At 29.4% G+C, this 27,954-nt stretch overlaps 1 protein-coding gene across 15 annotated transcripts in view; it reads right to left on the reverse strand.

Annotated features, from left to right (window-relative positions):
• Window positions 1-1,119: 1,119 nt before the first annotated feature.
• Window positions 1,120-27,954, reverse strand: part of nSyb (neuronal Synaptobrevin) — a 58,086-nt gene continuing 31,251 nt past the window's right edge. For 8 of the 15 annotated variants that reach the window (XM_073985857.1, XM_073985858.1, XM_073985855.1 and 5 more), the window contains 3 exons: window positions 25,645-25,803; window positions 25,518-25,569; window positions 1,120-2,230 (listed from right to left, as the gene is read on the reverse strand). In XM_073985857.1, coding sequence (XP_073841958.1) covers window positions 2,064-2,230; window positions 25,518-25,569; window positions 25,645-25,803 — 378 coding nt within the window. In that variant the 3' untranslated portion in view covers window positions 1,120-2,063. Of the gene's footprint in view, window positions 2,231-13,489; window positions 13,586-25,517; window positions 25,570-25,644; window positions 25,804-27,954 lie in introns of all 15 variants that reach the window. The other 7 variants (XR_012412800.1, XR_012412805.1, XR_012412801.1 and 4 more) reach the window with 1 other exon arrangement.

A 27,954-nucleotide genomic window follows, 5' to 3' on the forward strand; every position in this document is an offset into this window, starting at 1 on the left:
AAAGGGCTACCATATGCCTCACCTTTCTCTCCATCAAACTGACAATTGCCGCAAGAAAAATTGCCTAATGTATATATGGACATACATATATTGTCAATATTCTAACCTGATATGTGTCTCGTAGAAATAGTGGAAAGGAGTGGACCGATAAGGCCCATCTTAGAACTTGATTTAACTGTGGGCAAAATATTACGAGTGCCAAACTTTGGATCGAATCGGTTTACCCGTTCGAGAGTTACCGCGCGCTCCATCCACAACACATGGTGGCATAGTGGGTTTTACAGCTTTCAGGTTATTTTCTCAGGAAGTATGGACTTGCCCCTGAAAAAACTTGCACCATCGTAATGGAGTTAACGAATACAAGTTGCTGCAATAAAAATTAAAAGGATTCGAGAGGAGGTTTTAACCTTTACTTTTCCGAAATTTAGTGTGGGAGATACCCGAAGTAGTGAACCGATTTAGTCCATATTCAAAATTTATCTATGTCTGGTAGAAATATTACATTGTGCAAAGGACCAAATCGGTTATTAATATAATTATAATTGTTATAATTTTGGCGAAAAAATTTGAAATTTTGTGGGGGAGGTACAGGTGGGAGTGTGCCGATATAACCCATCTTCGAACTTCAACTAAGTTTGGACAAAATATTGCGAAAGCCAAATATTGGACCAAGTCGGTTAATCAGTTCTAGAGTTATCGTGCGTACCAGCCAGACATATAAATATGGCAGTACATGCAGAACGGAAAAGCCAAGGCCCAAAATAAAAAGCAAGTTTTATAAAAAATCATGACATGAATTGGGAAATAAAAGCAACACATGGAAAGGAGTTATATATTTAGTAAATATATCAAAATTGATATAATTTAAGAGAAAAAGGTCTCAAATTTCGCAAAATATCAGCAATATTTGGAAAAAAATAATTATCAAAATGTGATATTTTTTGTCCGCTTATTGAGGAACGAAAGTGTGAAAGTGTTAGAATACGATGTTTATAGATATTGTTGTGTAGGCTATCCCATGATCGCCGCCCTCCATCCAATGCCCATTTCCTCCTTATTTTCGTAGAGAGCTGCCATTGCTTGAAAAAATTATTGATAATAAATAAAACAATAGTTATGTTATTTTATTTGTATGTTATAATTTTTATTTATTTGAAATTAAATAATGCAACCATAAATAAATTACTTCTTTTCCATTTTTTTTTTGTTTGTTTTGTTTATAATAATCATCTAATCATTTCATAATTTTCTTTTTTTGCATAATTTTATACACCATATTTTGTTTTGTTTTATTTCTGTTGTGGTTCTTCTTTATCGTTTCCTTGTAGTTTTTTTTTTTTGTAATTAATTGTTGTTTTTGTTTTTCCTCAATAGGTATATATTTATATATGTTAGTATGTATGTAATAATTCCCATTGTTGTTAATAAGTTTTTGTTTTTTTGGATTTCTATTTGACTGATTCCTCTTTTTTTTGGTTTATTATAATAGTTGTGTAAGTATTATTTTTATTGGAAAAATTTGTTGATTTCTTTTAGTTTAGTTTTATGCAATAAGATTGATTTTATTGAAATACATTTGTGTTTGCTAGTATTATTTTTTTATTGTTGTAATATTATTATATTATGTACTCCATGATGTTGTTGTTTTATTTGAAGATAATTGTATTATGTTTTTTATTTTATTATATAGTATTATTTGCATTGTATTTTGTTGTTATTATTATTAATAAATCAATTTATTTACCATTATTTGTTAAGTATTTTTTTTTGTTCTTTGGATTTGAAATTGAGGTTATATTTGTCTGTGTATGGATGAATGTATGAGTGTTTGTGTTTGGTTAATAATACGTGTTAAAACTTTTAAGTAGTTATTGTTTTTTTTTTCTGAGAGAAATTAGAAAAAGAAAAGTATTTGGATGATTTTTTTTTGTTTTCTTTGTTTATGGGGGAGTTTAAGCAATTTTAACACTGTTTTAGTTCTTGTCGTTTTTGGTTTCCTTTTAAATTGTAATAGTAGTTGTTTTTGTTAATTTCGCAGCTGTTGTTGTTTAAAACTAATTCTCTTATACACCGCCTGCTGCATGCTGTTTATTATCATCTGCGACCAAAGAAGATGTACCACCACCAGTACCAGCAGCTGCTGCCTGTGGTGGTGGTTGTGGTGGTGGTGGCATATAATATTGTGGTGGATACTGGGGCTGTGGCTCACTGCCTATTAGACCAAGTTTATCTGAATAATTTAAAAAAAAAGTAAAAAGATTTGTAATTAGTAAAAAATGTAATGATTTTGTTTAAAAAAAATTTGAACATTGACATAGAAGGGGACAAATTCCCATAGTTAGTAAGCTTTTGTAGGACACAATACAATTTTTATATATTCTTTGATAGCATTATAATACGAAGGTATTTTCATTACCATAGCTTAAAGCACATTTATATTAAAAACAACATTTTTACACAGTTATTTTCTTAAAAATAATGTCTGTTCCTCTAGACCTGCTTACTAAATATGTAAGTATATAGAATAAAATATCATTTTAAATATATATTATTTATATTTTAAATTATATATTTTATATATTATTTATATTTTATATGTTATTTTCTAAAATTTAATATTTAATATTTAATATTTAATATTTAATACTTAATATTTAATATTTAATATTTAATATTTAATATTTAATATTTAATATTTAATATTTAATATTTAATATTTAATATTTAATATTTAATATTTAATATTTAATATTTAATATTTAATATTTAATATTTAATATTTAATATTTAATATTTAATATTTAATATTTAATATTTAATATTTAATATTTAATATTTAATATTTAATATTTAATATTTAATATTTAATATTTAATATTTAATATTTAATATTTAATATTTAATATTTAATATTTAATATTTAATATTTAATATTTAATATTTAATATTTAATATTTAATATTTAATATTTAATATTTAATATTTAATATTTAATATTTAATATTTAATATTTAATATTTAATATTTAATATTTAATATTTAATATTTAATATTTAATATTTAATATTTAATATTTAATATTTAATATTTAATATTTAATATTTAATATTTAATATTTAATATTTAATATTTAATATTTAATATTTAATATTTAATATTTAATATTTAATATTTAATATTTAATATTTAATATTTAATATTTAATATTTAATATTTAATATTTAATATTTAATATTTAATATTTAATATTTAATATTTAATATTTAATATTTAATATTTAATATTTAATATTTAATATTTAATATTTAATATTTAATATTTAATATTTAATATTTAATATTTAATATTTAATATTTAATATTTAATATTTAATATTTAATATTTAATATTTAATATTTAATATTTAATATTTAATATTTAATATTTAATATTTAATATTTAATATTTAATATTTAATATTTAATATTTAATATTTAATATTTAATATTTAATATTTAATATTTAATATTTAATATTTAATATTTAATATTTAATATTTAATATTTAATATTTAATATTTAATATTTAATATTTAATATTTAATATTTAATATTTAATATTTAATATTTAATATTTAATATTTAATATTTAATATTTAATATTTAATATTTAATATTTAATATTTAATATTTAATATTTAATATTTAATATTTAATATTTAATATTTAATATTTAATATTTAATATTTAATATTTAATATTTAATATTTAATATTTAATATTTAATATTTAATATTTAATATTTAATATTTAATATTTAATATTTAATATTTAATATTTAATATTTAATATTTAATATTTAATATTTAATATTTAATATTTAATATTTAATATTTAATATTTAATATTTAATATTTAATATTTAATATTTAATATTTAATATTTAATATTTAATATTTAATATTTAATATTTAATATTTAATATTTAATATTTAATATTTAATATTTAATATTTAATATTTAATATTTAATATTTAATATTTAATATTTAATATTTAATATTTAATATTTAATATTTAATATTTAATATTTAATATTTAATATTTAATATTTAATATTTAATATTTAATATTTAATATTTAATATTTAATATTTAATATTTAATATTTAATATTTAATATTTAATATTTAATATTTAATATTTAATATTTAATATTTAATATTTAATATTTAATATTTAATATTTAATATTTAATATTTAATATTTAATATTTAATATTTAATATTTAATATTTAATATTTAATATTTAATATTTAATATTTAATATTTAATATTTAATATTTAATATTTAATATTTAATATTTAATATTTAATATTTAATATTTAATATTTAATATTTAATATTTAATATTTAATATTTAATATTTAATATTTAATATTTAATATTTAATATTTAATATTTAATATTTAATATTTAATATTTAATATTTAATATTTAATATTTAATATTTAATATTTAATATTTAATATTTAATATTTAATATTTAATATTTAATATTTAATATTTAATATTTAATATTTAATTGTTGTGGAAACGAAGCAATCCACTACTTATATGAAACAAAGAAGGCTTTGGTTTTTGTATGAATATGTTGTAGAAAGAAAAATTTGTCATTGTATACTTTTTCCTTTGCACGATACACACATAATTTTGTAATACACATTTTTCAATTAATTTATCAATAAACTTCAATTCAAGAATCCTCGCGTTTTAATAGGTTATGGGCCCAGAAGAGGCAAAATAACCGCGAATTAACAAATAGTCAATAAGCGGCGATAATTTTTGATAGGAAAAATTAAGAATTTGAAGGCAAAACGGAAAATTTTGTGTCCAATTGAAAAATGGCTGGTGTGGTACGTATTGAACCGCTAAACGCGGAGAACTATGACACATGGAAACTGCAAATGCGTGCTATTTTGGTGAAAAATGATTTGTGGGCATATGTCGACGGAACTGATGTATGTCCGACGGATGCAAATGCAGCAGCAGCTTGGAAAAAGCAAGACCAAAAGGCAGCGGCCGACATAATGTTGGCTATGAGTCCCTCAGAATTGGGTTTGATTGCAGAATGTGAAAGTGCAAGGAATATTTGGCTGAGATTGGAATCTACGTATCAATCGAAAGGGCCTGCGCGGAAGGCTACACTATTAAAAAGAGTTGCTTTATCGCGAATGCGTGAAAGTGATAAAGTCCGTGAACATTTAAATGATTTTTTCGATGCCGTGGCAAAACTAAAAGAAATCGGTGTTCAAATCGGTGATGAGCTATTAGCGATTTTACTGTTGTATAGTCTCCCAGATTCGTTCGAAACTTTTCGGTGTGCTTTAGAAACCCGCGATGAACTACCAAAACCGGAAATTTTGCGTGTTAAAATTTTGGAAGAATCTGAATCAAGAAAATCTAAAGAAAATAGTGACACAACAAATGCGCTATATGCTAAAAAACATCAACCAAAAGAAAAACAAATGAAAAATAAACAAAACAGTGGTTGTTTTAAATGCGGTAAAATCGGACATTTCGCGAGGAATTGTAGATCTAAAAACAGTAAACATTTTCATAGTACACAAAAAGTGGAAGAATATAAAAAGTCGAATGTGTCATTAATGACAAAAGAAACAGTTTATTTGTGTCCCGATGTTAAATCTAAATGGTGTTTAGATAGTGGTTGTACGTCACATATGAGTGCCAGTAAAGAAAATTTTAGAAATATGTCGCCATTGGATCAGACATTAAACTTGGCAAACAATAATTGTACAAAAATTAATGGAATCGGAAAAGTGGATGTCTCAGTGAATAAACGGGGTTGTGAGACAAATTTGGAACTAAAAGACGTTCTTTATGTGCCGGATCTAAGAACAAATTTACTGTCAGTGTCGAAAATAACGGATAACGGTTATGAAGTAAAATTTCGTAAGAACGACGCAGTTATAATTGATACAAACAAAAAGGTGATTTTAACTGCTAAAAGAATCGGTAACCTATATTACATTGAAAAACTTGAAAATTCTGTAAATATTGCAGAACCTAAAAATGAAATTGATGCATGGCATTTTAAAATGGGTCACTTAAATGAAAAAGATTTGAAGAAAATGGCAAATAGTGACAAAGTTTACGGTTTAAAATTTAAAAACGATTCCAAACTTTCAACATGCGAGGTGTGCATCAGTGAAAAACAAACTCGGGGAAAATTTCCAAAGAAAGAACACAATACATGCAAAGATTTACTTGAAATAGTTCACAGTGACGTATGTGGGCCAATGAGATGCCAATCAAATGGCGGTGCAAGATACTTCGTAACTTTTATTGATGAAAAATCTCGGTGGTGTGAAGTATACTTTTTAAAACACAAGTCGGAAGTATTCTCAGCTTTTCAGAAATATAAAACATATGCTGAAAACTTGACAGGTCGCAAAATAAAAAACCTTCAATCGGACAACGGAAAAGAATACTGTAATCGTGAATTCGACAAATATTTAGAGAAAAGTGGCATAAAACGTCGGCTAACTACTCCATATACGCCACAGCAAAATGGTATGGCAGAACGTAAAAATAGAACACTTGTAGAAATGGCAAGATGTATGATGAAACATGTCGGTTCGCCACCATCTTTTTGGGCTGAAGCTATAAATACAGCGTGTTATATTCGAAATCGATGTGTAACGTCAGCAACGGATGAGATACCATACAAAACGTGGACAAATATGAAACCTTCTGTGGTACATATGCAAGTATTTGGTTCCAAAGGTTACGTTTTAAACAAGAAGCCTAAATCTAAATTTGAGTCCAGATCAGAATTGTGTGTTTTTGTGGGCTATTGTTCTGAATCGAAAGCTTACCGTATGTGGTGTCCACGGAAAAGAGAAATCTTAATAAGTAGAGACGTAAAATTTATTAACGAAAGTGGATTTGAAAAATCCTACGACGACTTTTATGAATCCGAAATACACAATGAAATAGAGATTGAATGTCAAGATAAGTCACCTGAGCGAGAAGCGGAAACATTAAATGAAGGTATATCAAATAGTGATGCTGAAAATGAAACGTTAGTTGAAAATTTGGTTGAACATTCAGAAAATGAGACAACTCAAAAAAGAGGTAGAGGGCGTCCGAAACTTGAAAGACTTGGAAACCGGGGAAGACCCAGAAAAATATTCTATACAGTTCAAGATGTTAGCAGCGATCAATCTGAAAATACCGAAGAGGAAAACTTCGAAGAATGTGAGTACGCATACTTATCTACTATAAATGATCCGAAGACAATAGATGAAGCTTTGAAAAGTCAAGATGCAAAAGAATGGAAGAAAGCTATAGAGGATGAATATTTGTCCCAAATTAAAAATAATACTTGGGAAATAGTTGAAAAGCCTCCTGAAAGGGCTACTGTGGGTAGTCGAATGGTGTTCCGAACCAAAGAAAATGGGAAGAAGAAAGCTCGATTAGTAGCAAAAGGATATGCACAGAGACCTGGTGAAGATTTTCACGAAACATATTCTCCTGTTGCGAGATCATCGTCGATTAGACTTTTGTCAGCTTTGGCTGCAGAATTCGATCTGGTGATACATCAAATGGATGTTGTGACGGCGTATCTAAATGGCGATTTAGATGAAAATGTTTTTATGCAAGTTCCAGATGAATTAGAGTCAATACTTGCGAGCATCAAATTAGGACAATCGACCAAAAAGAACGGGAAATACAGCAAAGAGGTCAAAGATACTGCTAGTAAATGGCTAAAGGATTTGAGAATGAAGAAAACCCCTGTGTGCAAACTCAATAAAGCTTTATATGGTTTACGTCAATCTGGTCTTATGTGGTACTACAAACTAACCGAGAAATTAAAGGAATTAGGCCTGAAACCAACTGCTCAAGATCCATGTTTATTCTCGAAGAGGGAAGGCAATAAGCTTTTGTTGATATCTATATATGTTGACGACTTATTGTTGGCATCAAACGAACCAGAATGGATAAACTCCATTAAGATGTCACTATCGAAATCGTTTGATATGAAGGATATTGGTGAAGTTAAGCAGTGTCTGGGTATACACTTTGAACAAAATCTCGAAGCACATGAAGTATTTTTATCTCAACGTAAGTACGCTGAATTTGTACTTGACCGTTTTGGAATGAAAGATTGTAAACCCTCCTCAACACCTATTGAAGCAAATTGTAAGCTAGCAGTACCATCTGAAAAATATGAAGAAGCAATGTCCAGATATCCATATCAAAAATTAATAGGTGCATTAATGTACTTAGCAGTCACAACGCGTCCCGATATTGCATATGCTGTCAATTTCATGAGCCAGTTTAATTCCAACTATACTGAAGAACACTGGAAAGCAGTAAAAAGAATTCTGAGATATTTGAAAGGAACGCTTGATTACGGTTTACTGTTTAAGAAAACCAATGAAAATTTATTTGGCGTTGTTGATGCTGATTGGGGTGGAAACATTTCAGATCATCGTTGGTATTCTGGTTATGCATTTATATTGGCTGGAGGAGCGATAAGTTGGGAAGCTCATAAACAAAGAACGGTTTCACTCTCCAGTACCGAAGCAGAATATATTGCAATAGCTGAAGCAACTAAAGAAGCAATTTATCTGAAAGGAATTTTGAATAGCATGAATAGCATAGCAGAATTTTGAATATCCCTTGAATATCTATCAACTGAAGATATGCCTGCTGATGTGCTGACCAAAGGACTCAATAGAAATAAACACAACTTTTGTTCAACTAATTTGGGTTTGATGAACCAGCAATATCAACAGTAGTGTATTTACTTCGAGGGGAGGTGTTGTGGAAACGAAGCAATCCACTACTTATATGAAACAAAGAAGGCTTTGGTTTTTGTATGAATATGTTGTAGAAAGAAAAATTTGTCATTGTATACTTTTTCCTTTGCACGATACACACATAATTTTGTAATACACATTTTTCAATTAATTTATCAATAAACTTCAATTCAAGAATCCTCGCGTTTTAATATTAATATTTAATATTTAATATTTAATATTTAATATTTAATATTTAATATTTAATATTTAATATTTAATATTTAATATTTAATATTTAATATTTAATATTTAATATTTAATATTTAATATTTAATATTTAATATTTAATATTTAATATTTAATATTTAATATTTAATATTTAATATTTAATATTTAATATTTAATATTTAATATTTAATATTTAATATTTAATATTTAATATTTAATATTTAATATTTAATATTTAATATTTAATATTTAATATTTAATATTTAATATTTAATATTTAATATTTAATATTTAATATTTAATATTTAATATTTAATATTTAATATTTAATATTTAATATTTAATATTTAATATTTAATATTTAATATTTAATATTTAATATTTAATATTTAATATTTAATATTTAATATTTAATATTTAATATTTAATATTTAATATTTAATATTTAATATTTAATATTTAATATTTAATATTTAATATTTAATATTTAATATTTAATATTTAATATTTAATATTTAATATTTAATATTTAATATTTAATATTTAATATTTAATATTTAATATTTAATATTTAATATTTAATATTTAATATTTAATATTTAATATTTAATATTTAATATTTAATATTTAATATTTAATATTTAATATTTAATATTTAATATTTAATATTTAATATTTAATATTTAATATTTAATATTTAATATTTAATATTTAATATTTAATATTTAATATTTAATATTTAATATTTAATATTTAATATTTAATATTTAATATTTAATATTTAATATTTAATATTTAATATTTAATATTTAATATTTAATATTTAATATTTAATATTTAATATTTAATATTTAATATTTAATATTTAATATTTAATATTTAATATTTAATATTTAATATTTAATATTTAATATTTAATATTTAATATTTAATATTTAATATTTAATATTTAATATTTAATATTTAATATTTAATATTTAATATTTAATATTTAATATTTAATATTTAATATTTAATATTTAATATTTAATATTTAATATTTAATATTTAATATTTAATATTTAATATTTAATATTTAATATTTAATATTTAATATTTAATATTTAATATTTAATATTTAATATTTAATATTTAATATTTAATATTTAATATTTAATATTTAATATTTAATATTTAATATTTAATATTTAATATTTAATATTTAATATTTAATATTTAATATTTAATATTTAATATTTAATATTTAATATTTAATATTTAATATTTAATATTTAATATTTAATATTTAATATTTAATATTTAATATTTAATATTTAATATTTAATATTTAATATTTAATATTTAATATTTAATATTTAATATTTAATATTTAATATTTAATATTTAATATTTAATATTTAATATTTAATATTTAATATTTAATATTTAATATTTAATATTTAATATTTAATATTTAATATTTAATATTTAATATTTAATATTTAATATTTAATATTTAATATTTAATATTTAATATTTAATATTTAATATTTAATATTTAATATTTAATATTTAATATTTAATATTTAATATTTAATATTTAATATTTAATATTTAATATTTAATATTTAATATTTAATATTTAATATTTAATATTTAATATTTAATATTTAATATTTAATATTTAATATTTAATATTTAATATTTAATATTTAATATTTAATATTTAATATTTAATATTTAATATTTAATATTTAATATTTAATATTTAATATTTAATATTTAATATTTAATATTTAATATTTAATATTTAATATTTAATATTTAATATTTAATATTTAATATTTAATATTTAATATTTAATATTTAATATTTAATATTTAATATTTAATATTTAATATTTAATATTTAATATTTAATATTTAATATTTAATATTTAATATTTAATATTTAATATTTAATATTTAATATTTAATATTTAATATTTAATATTTAATATTTAATATTTAATATTTAATATTTAATATTTAATATTTAATATTTAATATTTAATATTTAATATTTAATATTTAATATTTAATATTTAATATTTAATATTTAATATTTAATATTTAATATTTAATATTTAATATTTAATATTTAATATTTAATATTTAATATTTAATATTTAATATTTAATATTTAATATTTAATATTTAATATTTAATATTTAATATTTAATATTTAATATTTAATATTTAATATTTAATATTTAATATTTAATATTTAATATTTAATATTTAATATTTAATATTTAATATTTAATATTTAATATTTAATATTTAATATTTAATATTTAATATTTAATATTTAATATTTAATATTTAATATTTAATATTTAATATTTAATATTTAATATTTAATATTTAATATTTAATATTTAATATTTAATATTTAATATTTAATATTTAATATTTAATATTTAATATTTAATATTTAATATTTAATATTTAATATTTAATATTTAATATTTAATATTTAATATTTAATATTTAATATTTAATATTTAATATTTAATATTTAATATTTAATATTTAATATTTAATATTTAATATTTAATATTTAATATTTAATATTTAATATTTAATATTTAATATTTAATATTTAATATTTAATATTTAATATTTAATATTTAATATTTAATATTTAATATTTAATATTTAATATTTAATATTTAATATTTAATATTTAATATTTAATATTTAATATTTAATATTTAATATTTAATATTTAATATTTAATATTTAATATTTAATATTTAATATTTAATATTTAATATTTAATATTTAATATTTAATATTTAATATTTAATATTTAATATTTAATATTTAATATTTAATATTTAATATTTAATATTTAATATTTAATATTTAATATTTAATATTTAATATTTAATATTTAATATTTAATATTTAATATTTAATATTTAATATTTAATATTTAATATTTAATATTTAATATTTAATATTTAATATTTAATATTTAATATTTAATATTTAATATTTAATATTTAATATTTAATATTTAATATTTAATATTTAATATTTAATATTTAATATTTAATATTTAATATTTAATATTTAATATTTAATATTTAATATTTAATATTTAATATTTAATATTTAATATTTAATATTTAATATTTAATATTTAATATATTTTATTTTATATTTAATATTTTATATATTTTATTTTATATATTATATTATCATTTTTTATTTTTATAATTTTTATCATATGTATATAATAAAGTAAAAAAATAATATATTGAATTATAATTATAATTATTATTATTATTATTATTATGTATTATATTATTTTATTTTCTGTTCAATGCGAACCTACTGATGGTTCATTTTAAGAGAGCACTCATGTGGTGTAGATTGTTCCTATGACCTCATGGTGCGAATTGCAGGAAGTACGACTTTTTCGTAGCTAATATTAAAACTGTCATAACTATGTTTAATTTGAGTGATGTGTAATTTCATATCAATACTTTATTTTACAGCGACAAATTTTAAACCAAACGTAAATTCTGTAAAATTCATAACCCTAGATATGTAACTGAGGCCTGATAGTTTTGACATACACACAGATACATATGTATATAAATACTAAATATAAAAACAATAACAAATTAAGTAAACAAAACTAAAATTATGTACAAAATACAATTAAAGCATATGTATGTATTATTATTTTTCGCCAATAAAGCCAAATATTAAAAGCTCATTTAAGAAAAGGAAAAAGAAATTCTAAATACCAGCTTGCTTACAATTTTGAATTTAATTTAACATTTTGCTTTTTCTTTTAATTTTGTGCTGAAGGGTTTGTATCAGTGTGGGTGGAGTGAGTGTTAATGGTTTGTGTCGATGGCATTTCTTCGTTTTCATTTGCCGATGACAACTGATGTTGTTGTTGTAAAGTTTCTGGTGCTTCGCCAACTGGCTCAGATGGCATTTGCTCATCTCCTTGGAACCGAGCATGATGATGTTGTTGCATTGAATTTGAATCCATTGCAACAGCACCGCCATGTTCAAACTGTCCGTTGTGATGTTTTGAATATTGTTGTGCATATTGCTCATTATATTGTGGCACCGCTGGTGGTGGGGGTGGTGCCGATGACGAGCCACCAAAAAGTGAGTCTAAACAAAAATGGATTGTGCAAATATTGTGTGAAAATAGTGCATTAAAATTTATGTAAAGGATTTTGGAAGCAGCGCTTATTGAATGATAAAATAATAGAATAATACAAATAAAAAATAAATAATTAAAAAAAACAAACAAATTTAAAAAATCTAGTTTTCCAATATTGTCCTTGCAATTGCTAATTACCATATTAGCATATTGAACTGTCTTTTGTTACTTAGAACATATTATTACTTTAGCTCTACCTTTAAATTTATTATTTTTTTTTTTTCATAAGTTATGTTACCTTATAGTTATTGTATTATTTATGAATTTATATATTTAAGATTGCTTATTAAATATATATTTTTTGTAGATATAATTTAACGCTCCTCATCTTTCTCTGTAAAATTCATTTAAAAAATATAAATAACATTGTGTATATCCAATTTTAAAATAAATTTTTGAATCAATTTCGTTCCACACATGGTATCTCTAGCTTTTTTCACAATAATGAACATTTCTCAATATAATTTTAAACGATTGAACATAAATAAGCTTTTTTTGATATAAATTGTTATTTCACAAATGCGTCTCGAATCAAATCTACTGAAATCCATTAAAAAAATGAATGTAGAACTAGGTACGTATGTGTAATATTAATCTATGTGTACATTATACGCACCATAATACTCATATCAATATTATTCGATTTTAATCTGAGAAAACGAATAGATGAGAAAAGTGTTGTATGTATGCCTCGTAAAAAAATTATATGTTTTATGAAGATAAATAATAACAGTTTATCCTAGGGGAAAATCATAATCGCAGGCTATAAAAATTACATACGAGTAATACATAAAAACAAAAACATAATATAATAACAAGTAATGAGATTTAACTGGTTAATGTTACCAACTACATTCCCAGTGGTTAAAAACAATATGTAAGGGTGCCGTTCGATTTCAATTTCAGCTCAGAATACTTCATGGGGGAGGTTATAAAAAGTACATTATCTAAGTTGGGTACAATGCACAGTGGTCCCACTTGTATAGGAAGGCACGACAAAAATATGTCTATACCTGCGATAATTCTAATTTTTTCAGCATAAGGTTCATATAGAGAACAGGTAAAATAAAAATTCAGTTGGCTTTGTTGACAGAGGTATACACTCAGCCTATGTGAATTGCAACTTTCATCTACGGACAGATCGAATATATTTAGGGTACTTTCAGAATTTTATGGCCTTTTTGGACATTTGAGCTTGCCGACAAAAATATGGATTAGGATTGAAGTTTAAAAGTGTTGCGCAGGAGGTACATAATGGAATGGACCGACATAGTCCATTATGGAAGTGGATCTTATTTTGGGAGTCATATATTTTCGATAGATATCGCCCCCACTAGTCATTTTAGTAGGTCATCGTTAGACAGCGGAATTTTATGCAACCCCTATTTTTGTTCCGATTCATGTCAAATTTTGGGACTGGGCATATTTCGGCTTCTGATTACATTGCAATCGAAACATATGACATATGCAAAATTTTGCTAAATGCATAATTTTCTGCATATGCAAAATTTATGCATTTTTCATATTTTCTTATTCAAAAAATATTTCAATAATAGGCACAAAAATACCGAAAATCGGGAGGTATCGTTCTATGAACCTGAACCTAAACCGAAAAATTTTAGGTGAAAACATTTTACCCCCAAGGAAGACTTAACACTAAATTTCAGCCATTTCGGAGGGATATTGAGGGCACAACCTGCAAAATACCAGAAATCCGGAGGTACCATTCTATGGGGGCTATATGATGACGTGGACCTATACAGACAAATTGCAGGTGGAAAGTTTTATACCCACAATGAAGACAAAATGCCAAATTTCAGTCATTTCGGTGGGATATTGAGGCCACAACCTTCAAAATACCGAGATCGGGAGGTACCGTTCTATGAGACGTGGACCTATACCGACAAATTTCAGGTGGAAAGTTTTATACCCACAACGAAGACAAAATGCCAAATTTCAGTAATTTCGGTGTGGTATTGAGGCTACAACCTTCAAAATACCGAAAATCGGGAGGTACCATTCTATGGGGGCTATATGAAGACGTGGACCTATACCGACAAATTTCAGGTGGAAAGTTTTATACCCACAATGAAGACAAAATGCCAAATTTCAGTCATTTCGGTGGGATATTGAGGCCACAACCTTGAAAATACCGAAAATCGGGAGGTACCGTTCTATGGGGGCTATATGAAGACGTAGACCTATGCCGACAAATTTCAGGTGGAATGTTTTATACCCCCAACGAAGACTAAATACCAATTTTCAGTCATTTTGGTGGGATATTGAGGCTACAACTTTCAAAATACCGAATATCGGTAGGTACCGTTCTATAGGGGCTATATGAAGACATGGACCTATACGGACAGATTTCAGTTGTAAAGTTGCATACCCCTAACGAAGACTTAATACCAAATTTCAGCCATTCGATGGGATATTTATACAACAAATCCTTGAATATATTTGTGCATATGCTCATTTTGTGCAGATGTGTAAAAATATGTAAAAATATGCACGATATGCACGATATGCAAAAATTTCTGGACCTAATTCGTTTTATTTTGTGATAAAACGAGTTTCTGTCTAATCAGATTTTCTCTACGACCATCCTAACCATCTATGCATTTGCATAGGATTCCGCTGTCTAGTCACCGTATAACTTTTGGAACAGTATATCAGGAAGCATGGACTTGTCTGCGAAAACATAATATGGCTGTAAACAAGACCACAACGAACAGCATCGTCATACATTTCCAAAGGATTTTCGAACATACCCTAAACTACACCTAGACACAAATGTTGAACTTTTGTGGAAGAGGTACCCTAAGGAGAGGACATATATGGGCCATTTTAGAATTTTCACTAAATTTGGACAAAATACTAGAATATCCACAGCTTGGACCAAATTGGTTGCCCCGTTCAAGAGATATCGTGCATATCATTTTAGTGATATTTTTTAAATATTGAGGGGAAGTACCTTAAGTTGTGGACTTGTATTGCTCATCTTCAACGGAAATTTAGTTTGTACCAAATTTGATGAAGGCCAAATTTTGGATCAAATCGGTTGATCAGTTCGAGAATTATTGTGCTCTGCAGCCGCAATATACATTAGAGTACATTTTATTAGCTTTCTAATGATATACATATTCGGTTAATCAGTTACTTAAAACCGGTTCCAAAATCGGTTTTAATATCACAATATCCGGTTCAAAAATTTAGATAACCGGATCTGTTCTCCAATAAAATTTGTTATTAACGTGTTCGTCATTACAAGAGCTATTTATGGTAAGTATTTCAGAAGCACCACAGACCAATAATGAATATACATAAAAACAAAACGTAGTTTTCTGAACAAAAACCGGTAAAATGTCAAAAAGAACCATGAAAACGGGGAAATATCGATTGGTCATCAATGAGAACCGTACCTAAAATCTTCTGAACAACATTTTTGTAGAATATTTGGATGGTGTAAAATCTCGCCTTTTGGTACTTTTACTATGGTTCAAAAAATAAAGGACGAAAAGGACATGAAAGGAATTGAGTTAGAGGGATGAAATATTCTACAAAAAGATTCACCATTCGATTTGACTGAAGACATTTAATGTCAAAATGAAGCTACAATAACGCTTTAGAGAGATATAAAGCTATTTGATCAAAAATTAAGGGCCAAAATTAAACCATTAATCACGCAATATCTCGGAAACTTGACCTAAGGTGAAAATTTCCTTTTGGGTTCTCAGTACACTCACCAAGGGCTTTCATCTCCAAAAGAAACTTTCCACCCACTGACTTTGAGTTCCATTTTGTAGCACAGTGTCGTTTATCGATATTTTCCGAAAAATGTGCACCTTCTCGAGGCCATAACTACCTGAAGGAGCGTTCCAATGCTTTTGCGATGTACTAGAGAGTTCTTTATTATTGTCTTGGCTACAATTGTTGTCTTTGTGTTGGATCGAAAATCTCAGTGGTTTGGTTGTTATATGCCAAAATATCCAAAAATCCTTGAAAAAAAACTTCAAGTCAAAATCCGGGGGCTCGATTTTCACCGTAGACATATGGTCTAGTTGACTTTTTTGCTCAGTACAATCCCAAGAATCAGAAACTCCAGGCGCCCGATAACACTTTTTTCCTTCCACACAAATCGCCCCGGCCTAATATACATACATAGGGGTGTTATACACCTTTCGGGCTGTTTTCTCAAAAAGTACGGTGTTGCCCCTGAAAAAACTTTTACCGTCGTAATTGAGGCAGTGAATGCTTCAAGTTGCTTCCACAGAAATCAAAGTGATTCGAGAGCAGGTCTTATTCGAAATTTTGTGTGGGAGGTACCCGAAGGTGTAGACAAAAATAGTCCATATTCGACTATCTATATCTGCCCAGCAAAAAAAGTCCTCCCAAAATCATGGGTTTTCTAAGAGATTTTTAGCAGCCGTAACTACTCAAACACCCCCTTATTTCTACAAGGGCATGTCGCACTCAGTTTCTAGTTATTGTATGACCACTAGAATAACTAGTTATTCTGTGGCCACTAGAAGTTGAAAAGTAAGGTGAAAAAAATTATATTTTTAGAATAGTTGATGTAGAGAATTTGTTTTTAATTTCATCACACTTCTTACTTTGTTTACTTTAATTCGCTGTCGGCCCATATTGAACGCACGAACCCTCTGATTTCTAGCCAAAGACACTAAACACTGTGCCCCGCACACGAATATTAAGGGTTGCTTAAGAACTTAAATGTGCAGTGCACATGTGCACCACGAACTGTTATTTTTTTAATTAACAAAAACTCGCGTGCCGACAGTGAGCGTTAAACACACAACCCTAGGATTTATAGACGGACACACAAACTGTACCACCGTCCTCATTACTTAGTGAGGAGTAAAGTAAGTAGGTTTACCTTTTAATTTTTTTAAGAAGTAACCCATTACTTTTCAGATTACTTGTAAGGCGAAAAGAAGCTTGTTTACATTATTTTGTAATGGTTTACGTAATGACTAACGGATCGGAATTTTTGCTCGGTGGCAGATATTTAGTATATGTAAAGTATGGACCAAATCGGTCACTCCCTTGAAGAGTTATTGTGCGAACAATTTTTCCGAACATTTTTGAACTTTTGTGGGGGAGGTACCTGACGGAGTGGACTGATATGGCTTATCTTCGAACTAAAACTAACTTTGGATTAAATATTACGATGGCCAAATTTTGGACCGGATCGGCAGATCCGTTCGAGTGTTGTCTTGCGCTCCAACCACTACACACGATGTCATAGGTTTTTTTCACCTTTCAGGCTATTTTCTCCGGAAGTATCGACTTGCCCCTGTTGAAACATACACCCTCTTATGGGGGACAGTGAATACAAGTTGTTAAAACAAAAATTAAAGCGATTAGAGAGCAGCTTCTAAATTGAACTTTTCCGAAATTTTGTGTGGGAGATACCCGAAGGAATGCACCGATTGAGCCCTTATTGGAACTTTATTTAAGTCTGGTAAAAATTTCACTTTGTATGAGTGGACCGATATAATCCATCTTCGAACTTAAACTAAGTTTAGACAAAATATTACGAAAACCAAATATTGGACCGAATCGGCAGTTTCGTTCGAGAGTTATCGTGGGCTCTAGCCAGCCAGCCAGACATACGGACATGGCTAAATTAACGCCAAATTGTCTGAAACGGATTTCGTCCAAACTTACTTGGGATCTAAAACTGTTATTTCGATGAAGCATATTTTGCCCGTATGAAAGTGTATATTAGGGTGGCTATCGGCAAATATAGCCCGCGCACCTCTTCAGATCTGTCATAGCCACATGACAGATGTCCGATCATCTCTCCTACTAGGATTCGATAGCGCCTTAACCGTTGTCCACAATTTACTATAACCGTAGCCAGCCGCTTGTGTTCACCGACTATCCTATTGACTTCCACTGTCAGTTCTCTGACTCCCGGGTCACCCAGCTGTTTTAGCATCTCCATTGAAATTCCGTCATGTCCAACATCTGCAACATTACCCATCGTAAATTGTGGTGGTTCCTCCTCGGCTGGAAGAGATCGCAAACGACGTAAAACACTTCTCTTCGCCCGGTCGCAATCGGGGTGTTCGATAAATTGTGGTCAAAAATAGTCCGCGCACCTCTTCGGATCTGTCATAGCCATGCCGTTAAACATGACATATGTCCGATCATTCCTCCTACTAGGGTTCTATAGCGCCTTAACCGTTGTCCACAATTTACTACAACCGGTTACAATTTTGTAGCACTTCAGCCACTTTTTCCGCTATTGACTTCTACTGTCAGTTCTCTGACTCTGGGGTCATTGTTCATGACACTCATCACGCTAATGCCGCCGCCACTGCTGGGTAACTAGGTCTTATTTCAGGTATTCGATTACCTGGAATATGGCGAGCGGTGCAGCAGTGATGATGTCTTCGAAATTCCTCTCTGCTACCCGAACATCAGTTCTCTAAAGTGTTGGTTAGTGAATTCCCTGAATCCTTGTCAATTAGCTTTCCCATGGTTAAGAAAGTGGCCATTTTAGATAATCGTCGAATCACGATCAGAGAGGTTGCTGATGAAATTGGCATATCCTTCGACTCATGTCAATCAATTTTTACGGATGTTTTAGGCATGAAACGTGCTGCGGCGAAAATTGTTCCAAAATTGCTAAATTTTGAGGAAATTTTTCAGGACATCGTCAACGGCGATTCAGATTACCTCAAAACCGATTACCTCTTAACCATGGATCTTCGTCCATCAACAACATCCAAGCAACACCATTGTAAATACAAGGTAATCTATATTAGTTCTTCGACTAATATAATAATAAAACCGCCAATTTTATTATAAAAAGAAATTACTGCCTTTTTTTGGGTTTTCTTTTCTTTTATTTTCACTGCTCCGCAACAAGTTCGGTCAAATGTGTAGGTGTTGCTCATTGATGGCCCGTGAAAGCTACCCTGCGAGAGTCCCTGTTTAAACCTATTTTTTAGCTGCTTCAATTCAGCCGAGGCATGGTTGCAGATATAACTGATGTTGAGTTTTTTCCTTATTTGACGTGACAAGGCAAGCTACGCAATACCAAAATCTTGTCGCCCGATAAATTTCATTCTAACTCAAGACAAAGGAACGGACGGTCGACACCACGATAAAGAGTAAAACGTCAGCACCAAGACGCTGATCCACTCTTTAGGCGAGTTTCATGTAGACAGGACCCTAAGGAACTGGAAAAACCACATGCTAAGGAATAGAGGGATAAGCTGCGGGCTATATGACGTCAAAATAAGAGACACAGTCGGACAAGGAACGCCACAGGGAAGGATACTATCACCTCTTTTGTGGCTTACTACCATAAATAGTCTCTTAAGGACCTTAACCGAAGAAGAATTTGACCCAGTCTACTACGCAGATGACGTTATAACACTTCTAAGGGGAAAGAATCCTAACATACTTTGTAGGAGAGCAGAAACGGCTCCCAAAATTACATACAACTGGGCCGGAGCGAAAGGTCTGAACGTTAACCCGGAACAAAACGGAACTATGTCTATTCACTAGGAAAACGAAAGTGGGAGACTTCGAGGAACCACTTTTCCTAAATAAGACAATAAATATTTCCCGTACAGTTAAATACCTGGGAGTAATTCTGGATAGGAAACATAAATGGAATGACCACATTCAAGAAAGGGCCAACAAGGTCCAAAGGTGTTGGTCAACATGTAGAAGGGCAATAGGCTCAAAATGGGGTTTTAATCCTAGGATGACACAGTGGCTATACAGAAGCGTAATTAGACCAATTCTAACATATGCGGCTGAGGTATGGTGGACAGCATACAAAATGCAGTGTGAACATATTGCAAAAAGTCCAAAGAACATGTTGTCTAAGTATTAGCGGGGCAATGAGGACCAAATCAACAAGGACTTTAGAAACAATTTTGTTTGTACACCCAATAGAAATTCAGTAAGGTATGAGACAGTCATGGCAGGTACAAGGCTAAAGTCGATGAGCGAGTGGATCGGTAAAGACCACCAAAACATACTAAAGGTCACAACGGGTGAATCTATTAACCAAAACCAGTATCAGACGGTATACCTGAAACCAGTGAAGTAGCATTGTGTGAAGTTTTAATATACGATATAATACGATTCTTCAGGTGGAAATCCGGGCGATAACACAGTATTTCAACTGGTTTGACACTCACACAAATCCTATCACAGCAAACATCCTTACGGACAGCAAAGCAACCATTGCAGCTATAACAACCATGACAGTGAAATCTAGAACTGTCTTGGAATGTATTAAGTCTATAAACAACTACTCCCAACATGGCACAGTAAACATTATATGGGTATCAGTGCATGTAGGGATTAGGGGTAATGAAATAGCAAACTCCTTGGCAAAACAAGCCAGGGAGCAACCTACAGTGAGTCTAAATAACGCCAAGACCTTAAAAGCGTCGCGTCTAGAGCTAAAGGCATGGGCAAAAAATGCACATATATCCCTCTGGAGTAGTGAAGAGAAGGGAAGCAACTAAAAAGTAAAAGTAAGAGATATACCTTCAGCCTATGTGAATTCAAACTTTCATCTACGGGCTGATCGAATGTATTTAGGATCTTTACAGAAATTTGTGTCCCTTTTTGGACATTTGAACTTGCCGATAAAAATGTGGATTTGAATTAAAGTTGAAATGTGTTGCGGAGAAGGTACTTAAAGGAATGGACCGACATAGTTCGTTATGGAAGTGAATCTCATTTTGATATCTTTTCAATAGACACCGCGCCCACTAGACATTTCAGTGGGTCATCGTATGACAAAGCCCAAATTTTGGACCAAATCGGTTGATCAGTTCGAGAGTTATTGTGCTCTCTAGCGACTACATTTGATGCCATAGGGGTTTTTTTCTCCAATCTGCTGCTATCCAAGTAGCGAAGACGATGATACCACAGATCCAATCCCAGAAGATGGTATACAATGTATACCGCCCGGCCAAGATGAGGTAAAAACAGCAATCAACCAACTGATTAATAATAAAAAAGCAGGAGCCGATGGCTTACCAGCCGAGCTGTTTAAAACCGAAGGCGACGCGCTGATAAGGTGTATGCATCAGTTAGTTAGCACCATCTAGCAGGAAGAACGCGTACCCGACGATTGGAACCTGAGCATCCTATGTCCCGTCCACAAGAACGGAGATAAGACTGTATGCTCTAACTATAGGGGCATTGTCTACAAGATCGTGTCAGGGATATTATGCGAACGACTAAAGCCTATAGTCAACGAGAAAATTGGACCATACCAATGCGGCTTTAGACCTGGAAAGTCCACCATTGACCAGATATTTACCCTGCGGCAAATCCTGGAGAAGACCCACGAGATGCAGATCGACACATATCACCTTTTTGTCGATTATGAAGCAGCATTCGACAGTCCCCTCCGAGCAAAGGTATTCCATGCAATGTCTGAATTTGGTATCCCCGTAAAGCTCATTCGGTTTTGTAAAAAGACTCTAACTGGCACAAGATCTTCATTTAAAATAGGAAAGAACCTCTCCGAAGAGTTTTGTACCAAAATAGGTTTCAGGCAAGGAGACAGCCTTTCGTGTGATCTCTTCAACATCCTGCTGGAAATGGTTATTCGAGAGGCAAACGTCAAAAGAAGTGGCACAATCTACATCAAAAGCCACATGTTACTTGCTTATGCTGATGATATAGACTTCATGGGACGATCAGTAAAAGAAGTATCAGATGCCTTTATGAAGGTCGAAGGAGAATCTGCTAAAGTGGGTCTGGCGGTAAACGGTGGGAAGACTAAGTTGATGGTGTCGACGCGGAATGCATCCATAGAGCTCGGACCAACTGTTGACGTTGGTTCCTATAATTTTGAGGTAGTAATAGACTTCGTCTACATCGGCACCGCCGTAAACACAACTAACGACATCAGTTGTGAAATAAAAAGAAGAATTGTATTGGCTAACAGATGCTACTTTGGCTTAAGTAAGCAGTTTAAAAACAATGCCACATCTCGTCAAACAAAAATAACGCTTTACAAAACACTGATACTACCCGTGCTGATGTATGGTTCTGAAGCATGGGTACTTGCACAAGCAGGTAAGGCAGTGCTTGGTGTGTTTGAGAGGAAAATTCTTCGAAGGATATACGGGCCGATTTGCGTTGACGGTGAATATCGACGTCGTATGAACCACCAGCTGTATCTGCTATACAACGACATGAATATAGTTAAACGTATCGAAATGCAGCGATTGCGTTGACTAGGCCATATCACAAGAATGAGCGATGATGAACCCGCTAAAAAGGCGTATGAATACATGCCACATGACGGTGCACGCAGAATCGGCAGGCCTAAGCTTCGATGGAGCATACAAGTGGATGAAGAAATAATAAAGGCGCCGTAGTCCAGAAAGCGACGCGAAAAAAGAGAGAATTTCTTAGTTCGGTATATGGAACAATTGTTCTGTAATGGGCCAGCTAAGTAAGTAAGTCAATAGGACAGAAATCCTAGACTAACGTCAACAAAATAATCAGGAATTTGGCTAATAAATTCTTATAATCTAATTATACAATCTCATTAGAGAGTATGTCCACACGGACATGTGGTGATTTTGCATCACCTGTCTTTTCAACCTAACCTAACCAATTTGACCCTTCGCTAGTTTTCTTCATCCAAGAGGATGAATCTGCCGATGAAATATCATAATATCCGAATAATTATTTTGTTTTATCTCAGGTTATGAGTTCTCGTTATGTGGATATAATACACTGTGAACCGAAATTTTGGGGGGTGGAAAATTCCAATTGGAGATCAAAGCCCTTGGTGAGTATATACAGAACCCCGAAGGACAGATTCGCCGTGAGTCGAACTTTCGCGATATGGCGTGATGAAGTTTTTGCTAGAGACCCTGTAAGCCATCAGAAATTAGCGTTATATCTTTGTTCACTGTTGCTTCAGCTTATTTTTGAGATGACATTTCTTCAGTCAAATCGAATGAGGATTATTTTCGTAGAGCACTTCGACTTTCTAACTCGCTTCCTTCAATGTCCTTTTCGCCCTTTATTTTAAGAGCCGCTATAAAAGTACCACAAGATGAAGTTTTTCAGCTTCGAAATGTTCTGCAAAAATGTTGGCCAGAAAATTTTAGGTACGGCTCTCATTGACAACAAATCAATTTTGTAGCGTTTTGTGCATTTACTCCTGTTTGCTCAGAAAAAAACTGTGTTTTGTGTTTTTGTATGTTCTGTGACGAATATACAAAAAACAAAATATAGTCTTTCTCTGAACAAAAACAGTGTAAATGCACAAAACGACCACGAAAACTCGACAAAATCGATTTGTTGTCAATGAGAGCCGTACTTAAAATTTTTTGGCCGACATTTTTGCAGAACATTTCGAAGCTGAAAAACGTCATCTTGTGGTACTTTTATAGCGGCTCTTAAAATAAAGGACGAAAAGGACATTGAAGGAAGCGAGTTAGAAAGTCGAAGTGCTCTACGAAAATAATCCTCATTCGATTTGACTGAAGAAATGTCATCTCAAAAATAAGCTGAAGCAACAGTGAACAAAGATATAACGCTAATTTCTGATGGCTTACAGGGTCTCTAGCAAAAACTTCATCACGCCATATCGCGAAAGTTCGACTCACGGCGAATCTGTCCTTCGGGGTTCTGTATATACTAACCAAGGGCTTTCATCTCCAATAGGAATTTTCCACCCCCCAGACTTTGAGCTCCAGTTTGTTGCACAGTGATATTTAAATTAATTCGAAGGAAGAAATATTACCAGTTAAATTTCACAGACAAAATTAATCAAAAAACAAATATAAAAAATTTACGAAGAAACCAAATAAAAATTATACTGAACCTGTTAAATGATAACAATAATTTTTGGTTATATTTTTATGGTGGTGTGTTCCATAATCGTTTTACGGAAATAAATCAATGTAACCGTTAAGTCTAGCCGATTGATACCATGCTCGATGAATTTAAACGGAAATGCAATAAATATGACTATCTACATAAAATTACCTAAAAAATAAACAAAATACAAAAAAAAAAACAAATCAAAATAAAATAATAATAATGTAAGGCATAGGTGGTGATTTTGTGATTTTTACATTAGTGAAAAATTGTCAGGTTCGGATATTTATGTACATTTTATAACCAATGAATATATGCCGTTTGAAAATATGCACATACATATATAAATGTATCCCTTTTATCCACTCTCTTCAATATTTCCTTAAAAAAGATTTCATATAAATGATACTTACTTGCAATAATGCCCACAATTACGAGACCAATAACACCCATTATAATCATCATCTGTAATTGTTGGAATTATTTGTTATAAATTGAATCATTTTGAAAAAAAAAGCAGAAACACAAATTTCGTTTTACCTTTAAATTTTGCAACCAGAACTTTCGTTTTAATTTACCAGCCTGTTGTTCAAACTGTGATGCACCCTGTTGCAGGGCATCGGCACGATCATCCAATTCCGAAAGTTTTTGATCTCTTTCGAGTACCTTTTCAACATTTGTTCGCATAATATCAACAACCTTAAAAGGGGTAAAAGAAATATTTATGTGAATATTTTAATAGGAATTTAAGTACATGGTTCTTATACCCTAGACAGACGGCAGCATTCATTTGCATTTTTCTTCTTTATTTGCACATCCGATTTTCGGATATATGCGATTATACAATATTTGTTACAAATTTAAATAATGAGTGAGCTTATGTATATTATAGAAAATGTCATATAAGTTGAAGATCTCTATTTCTGGCAGCATTTAGAAGGCTTCTTTCATCTTGGATACCAGTCCAGTTTTGGATATTTTTCAGTCAGGAGATGTCTCTTGTTCGTCTTCCTTCAATCTCTCCTCTAATAACATTTTGCAGTATTTTGTATTTATTATTCCGAGATATGACACTTTTCGGTATTTGAAACTTTTCAGGTTTTAATAGTTCTTATTATCTCTCTATTCGCATTCATTTTCCTCAGAACTTCGTCATTTTTCATTCGGTCTATCCATCGTATTTTTCAGTATACCCATACCTCGAAGGATTCGAGTTTTTTCTGGTCGCTTGTTTTTAAAATCCAAGTTTCTGCACCATACACAAGAACAGACCAAATGTAACATTTGATAAATCTGTGTTTTGTTTGGATACCAATATGGTGGCTGGTTAGAATTTTTGAGTATTTATAAAAGGCGTCTCTTGCCATCTCTATACTTACTTACTTAGTTGGCCCATTACGGAACATTTGTTCCATAAACCGAACTAAGAAAAGATCTCCATTGCTCTCTGTTTTTCGCTTGAGTTTTTGGAATACCGCGCCTTTTCATTTCTTCATCCACTTGTATGCTCCATCGAAGCTTAGGCCTGCCGATTCTGCGTGCACCGCCATGAGGCATGTATTCATACGCCTTTTTAGCGGATTCATCATCGCTCATTCGCAATCGTTGCATCTCGATACGTTAACCTATATTCATGTCTTTGTATAGTTCGTGGTTCATACGACGTCGATATTCACCATCAACGCAAATAGGCCCGTAGATCTTTCGAGGAATTTTCCTCTCAAACACACCAAGCACTGCCTTATCTGCTTGCGCAAGTACCCATGCTTCGGAGCCATACATTAGCACGGGTAGTATCAGCGTTTTGTATAGTGTTATTTTTGTTTGACGAGATGTGGCTTTGTTTTTAAATTGCTTACTTAAACCATAGTAGCATCTGTTGGCCCATACAATTCTTCTTCTTTTTTCACAACTGATGTTGTTTATTGTGTTTATGGCAGTGTCGAGGTAGACGAAGTCTTTAACTACCTCAAAATTGTAGGTACCAACTTCCACACAGTTGGTCCGAGCTCTATGGACGCTTTGCGCGTCGACACCATCAATTTGGTATTTTCGCCGTTTACCGCCAGACCCACTTTCGCAGATTCTGTTTCGACCTTCCTAAAGGTATCAGTTACTTCCTTTACTGATCGTCCCATGATGTCTATGTCATCAGCATAAGCAAGTAACATGTGACTATTGGTGTAAATTGTGCCATTTCTTTTGACATTTGCATCTCGTATTACCTTTTCCAGCAAAATGTTGAATAGGTCACACGAAAGGCTGTCGCCTTGTCTGAAACCTCTTTTGGTACAAAGTTCTTCGGAGAGGTTCTTTCCAATTTTAACTGATGACCTAGTAGCTTTGTTCCTTTACTTTTTTAATGGTAAGAGTGGTAAAAGAGAAAAGTGTCAAAATTGTTCAAAATTGCTCTCTCATGAAAATGTTGACCAGAAAAGTAAAGGAACGGAAAAATGGTAGATCCGGCAGCAATGTCAGAAAAAAACATAAAAAAATCAATTTTCGTCTTTTATTTCACAGTTTTTAATTGAGTTTTGTTAGTGTTCGACTTTTTCTTCGGTTTTTCGTCAAACAAAAGTCGAAAAATCAGTTCTGCCATTTTCTACCTGCAGAAATTTTGCTGGTAGCCTGTGGTAGAAGAGAAAGCCATTTTCGCTCTCTCTCCCCTCTCACTCTCTTAAAAATTGCTTCCAGTTTTGCCACTTTTCGGGGTTAAGGAACGCTTTGCAGGTTAAAAATGGTAACAAATGATAAAAATGGTAACCTCAGGTAAGTAAAGGAACACAGCTAGTATCAGTTAAAGTCATCTTACAAAGCCGGATGAGCTTTGCGAGGATACCAAATTCAGAC

This window comes from Musca autumnalis, unplaced genomic scaffold, assembly GCF_047663935.1.
Source record: "Musca autumnalis isolate F117 unplaced genomic scaffold, ASM4766393v1 scaffold_4, whole genome shotgun sequence".
Classification (NCBI taxonomy): Eukaryota; Metazoa; Arthropoda; class Insecta; order Diptera; family Muscidae; genus Musca; species Musca autumnalis.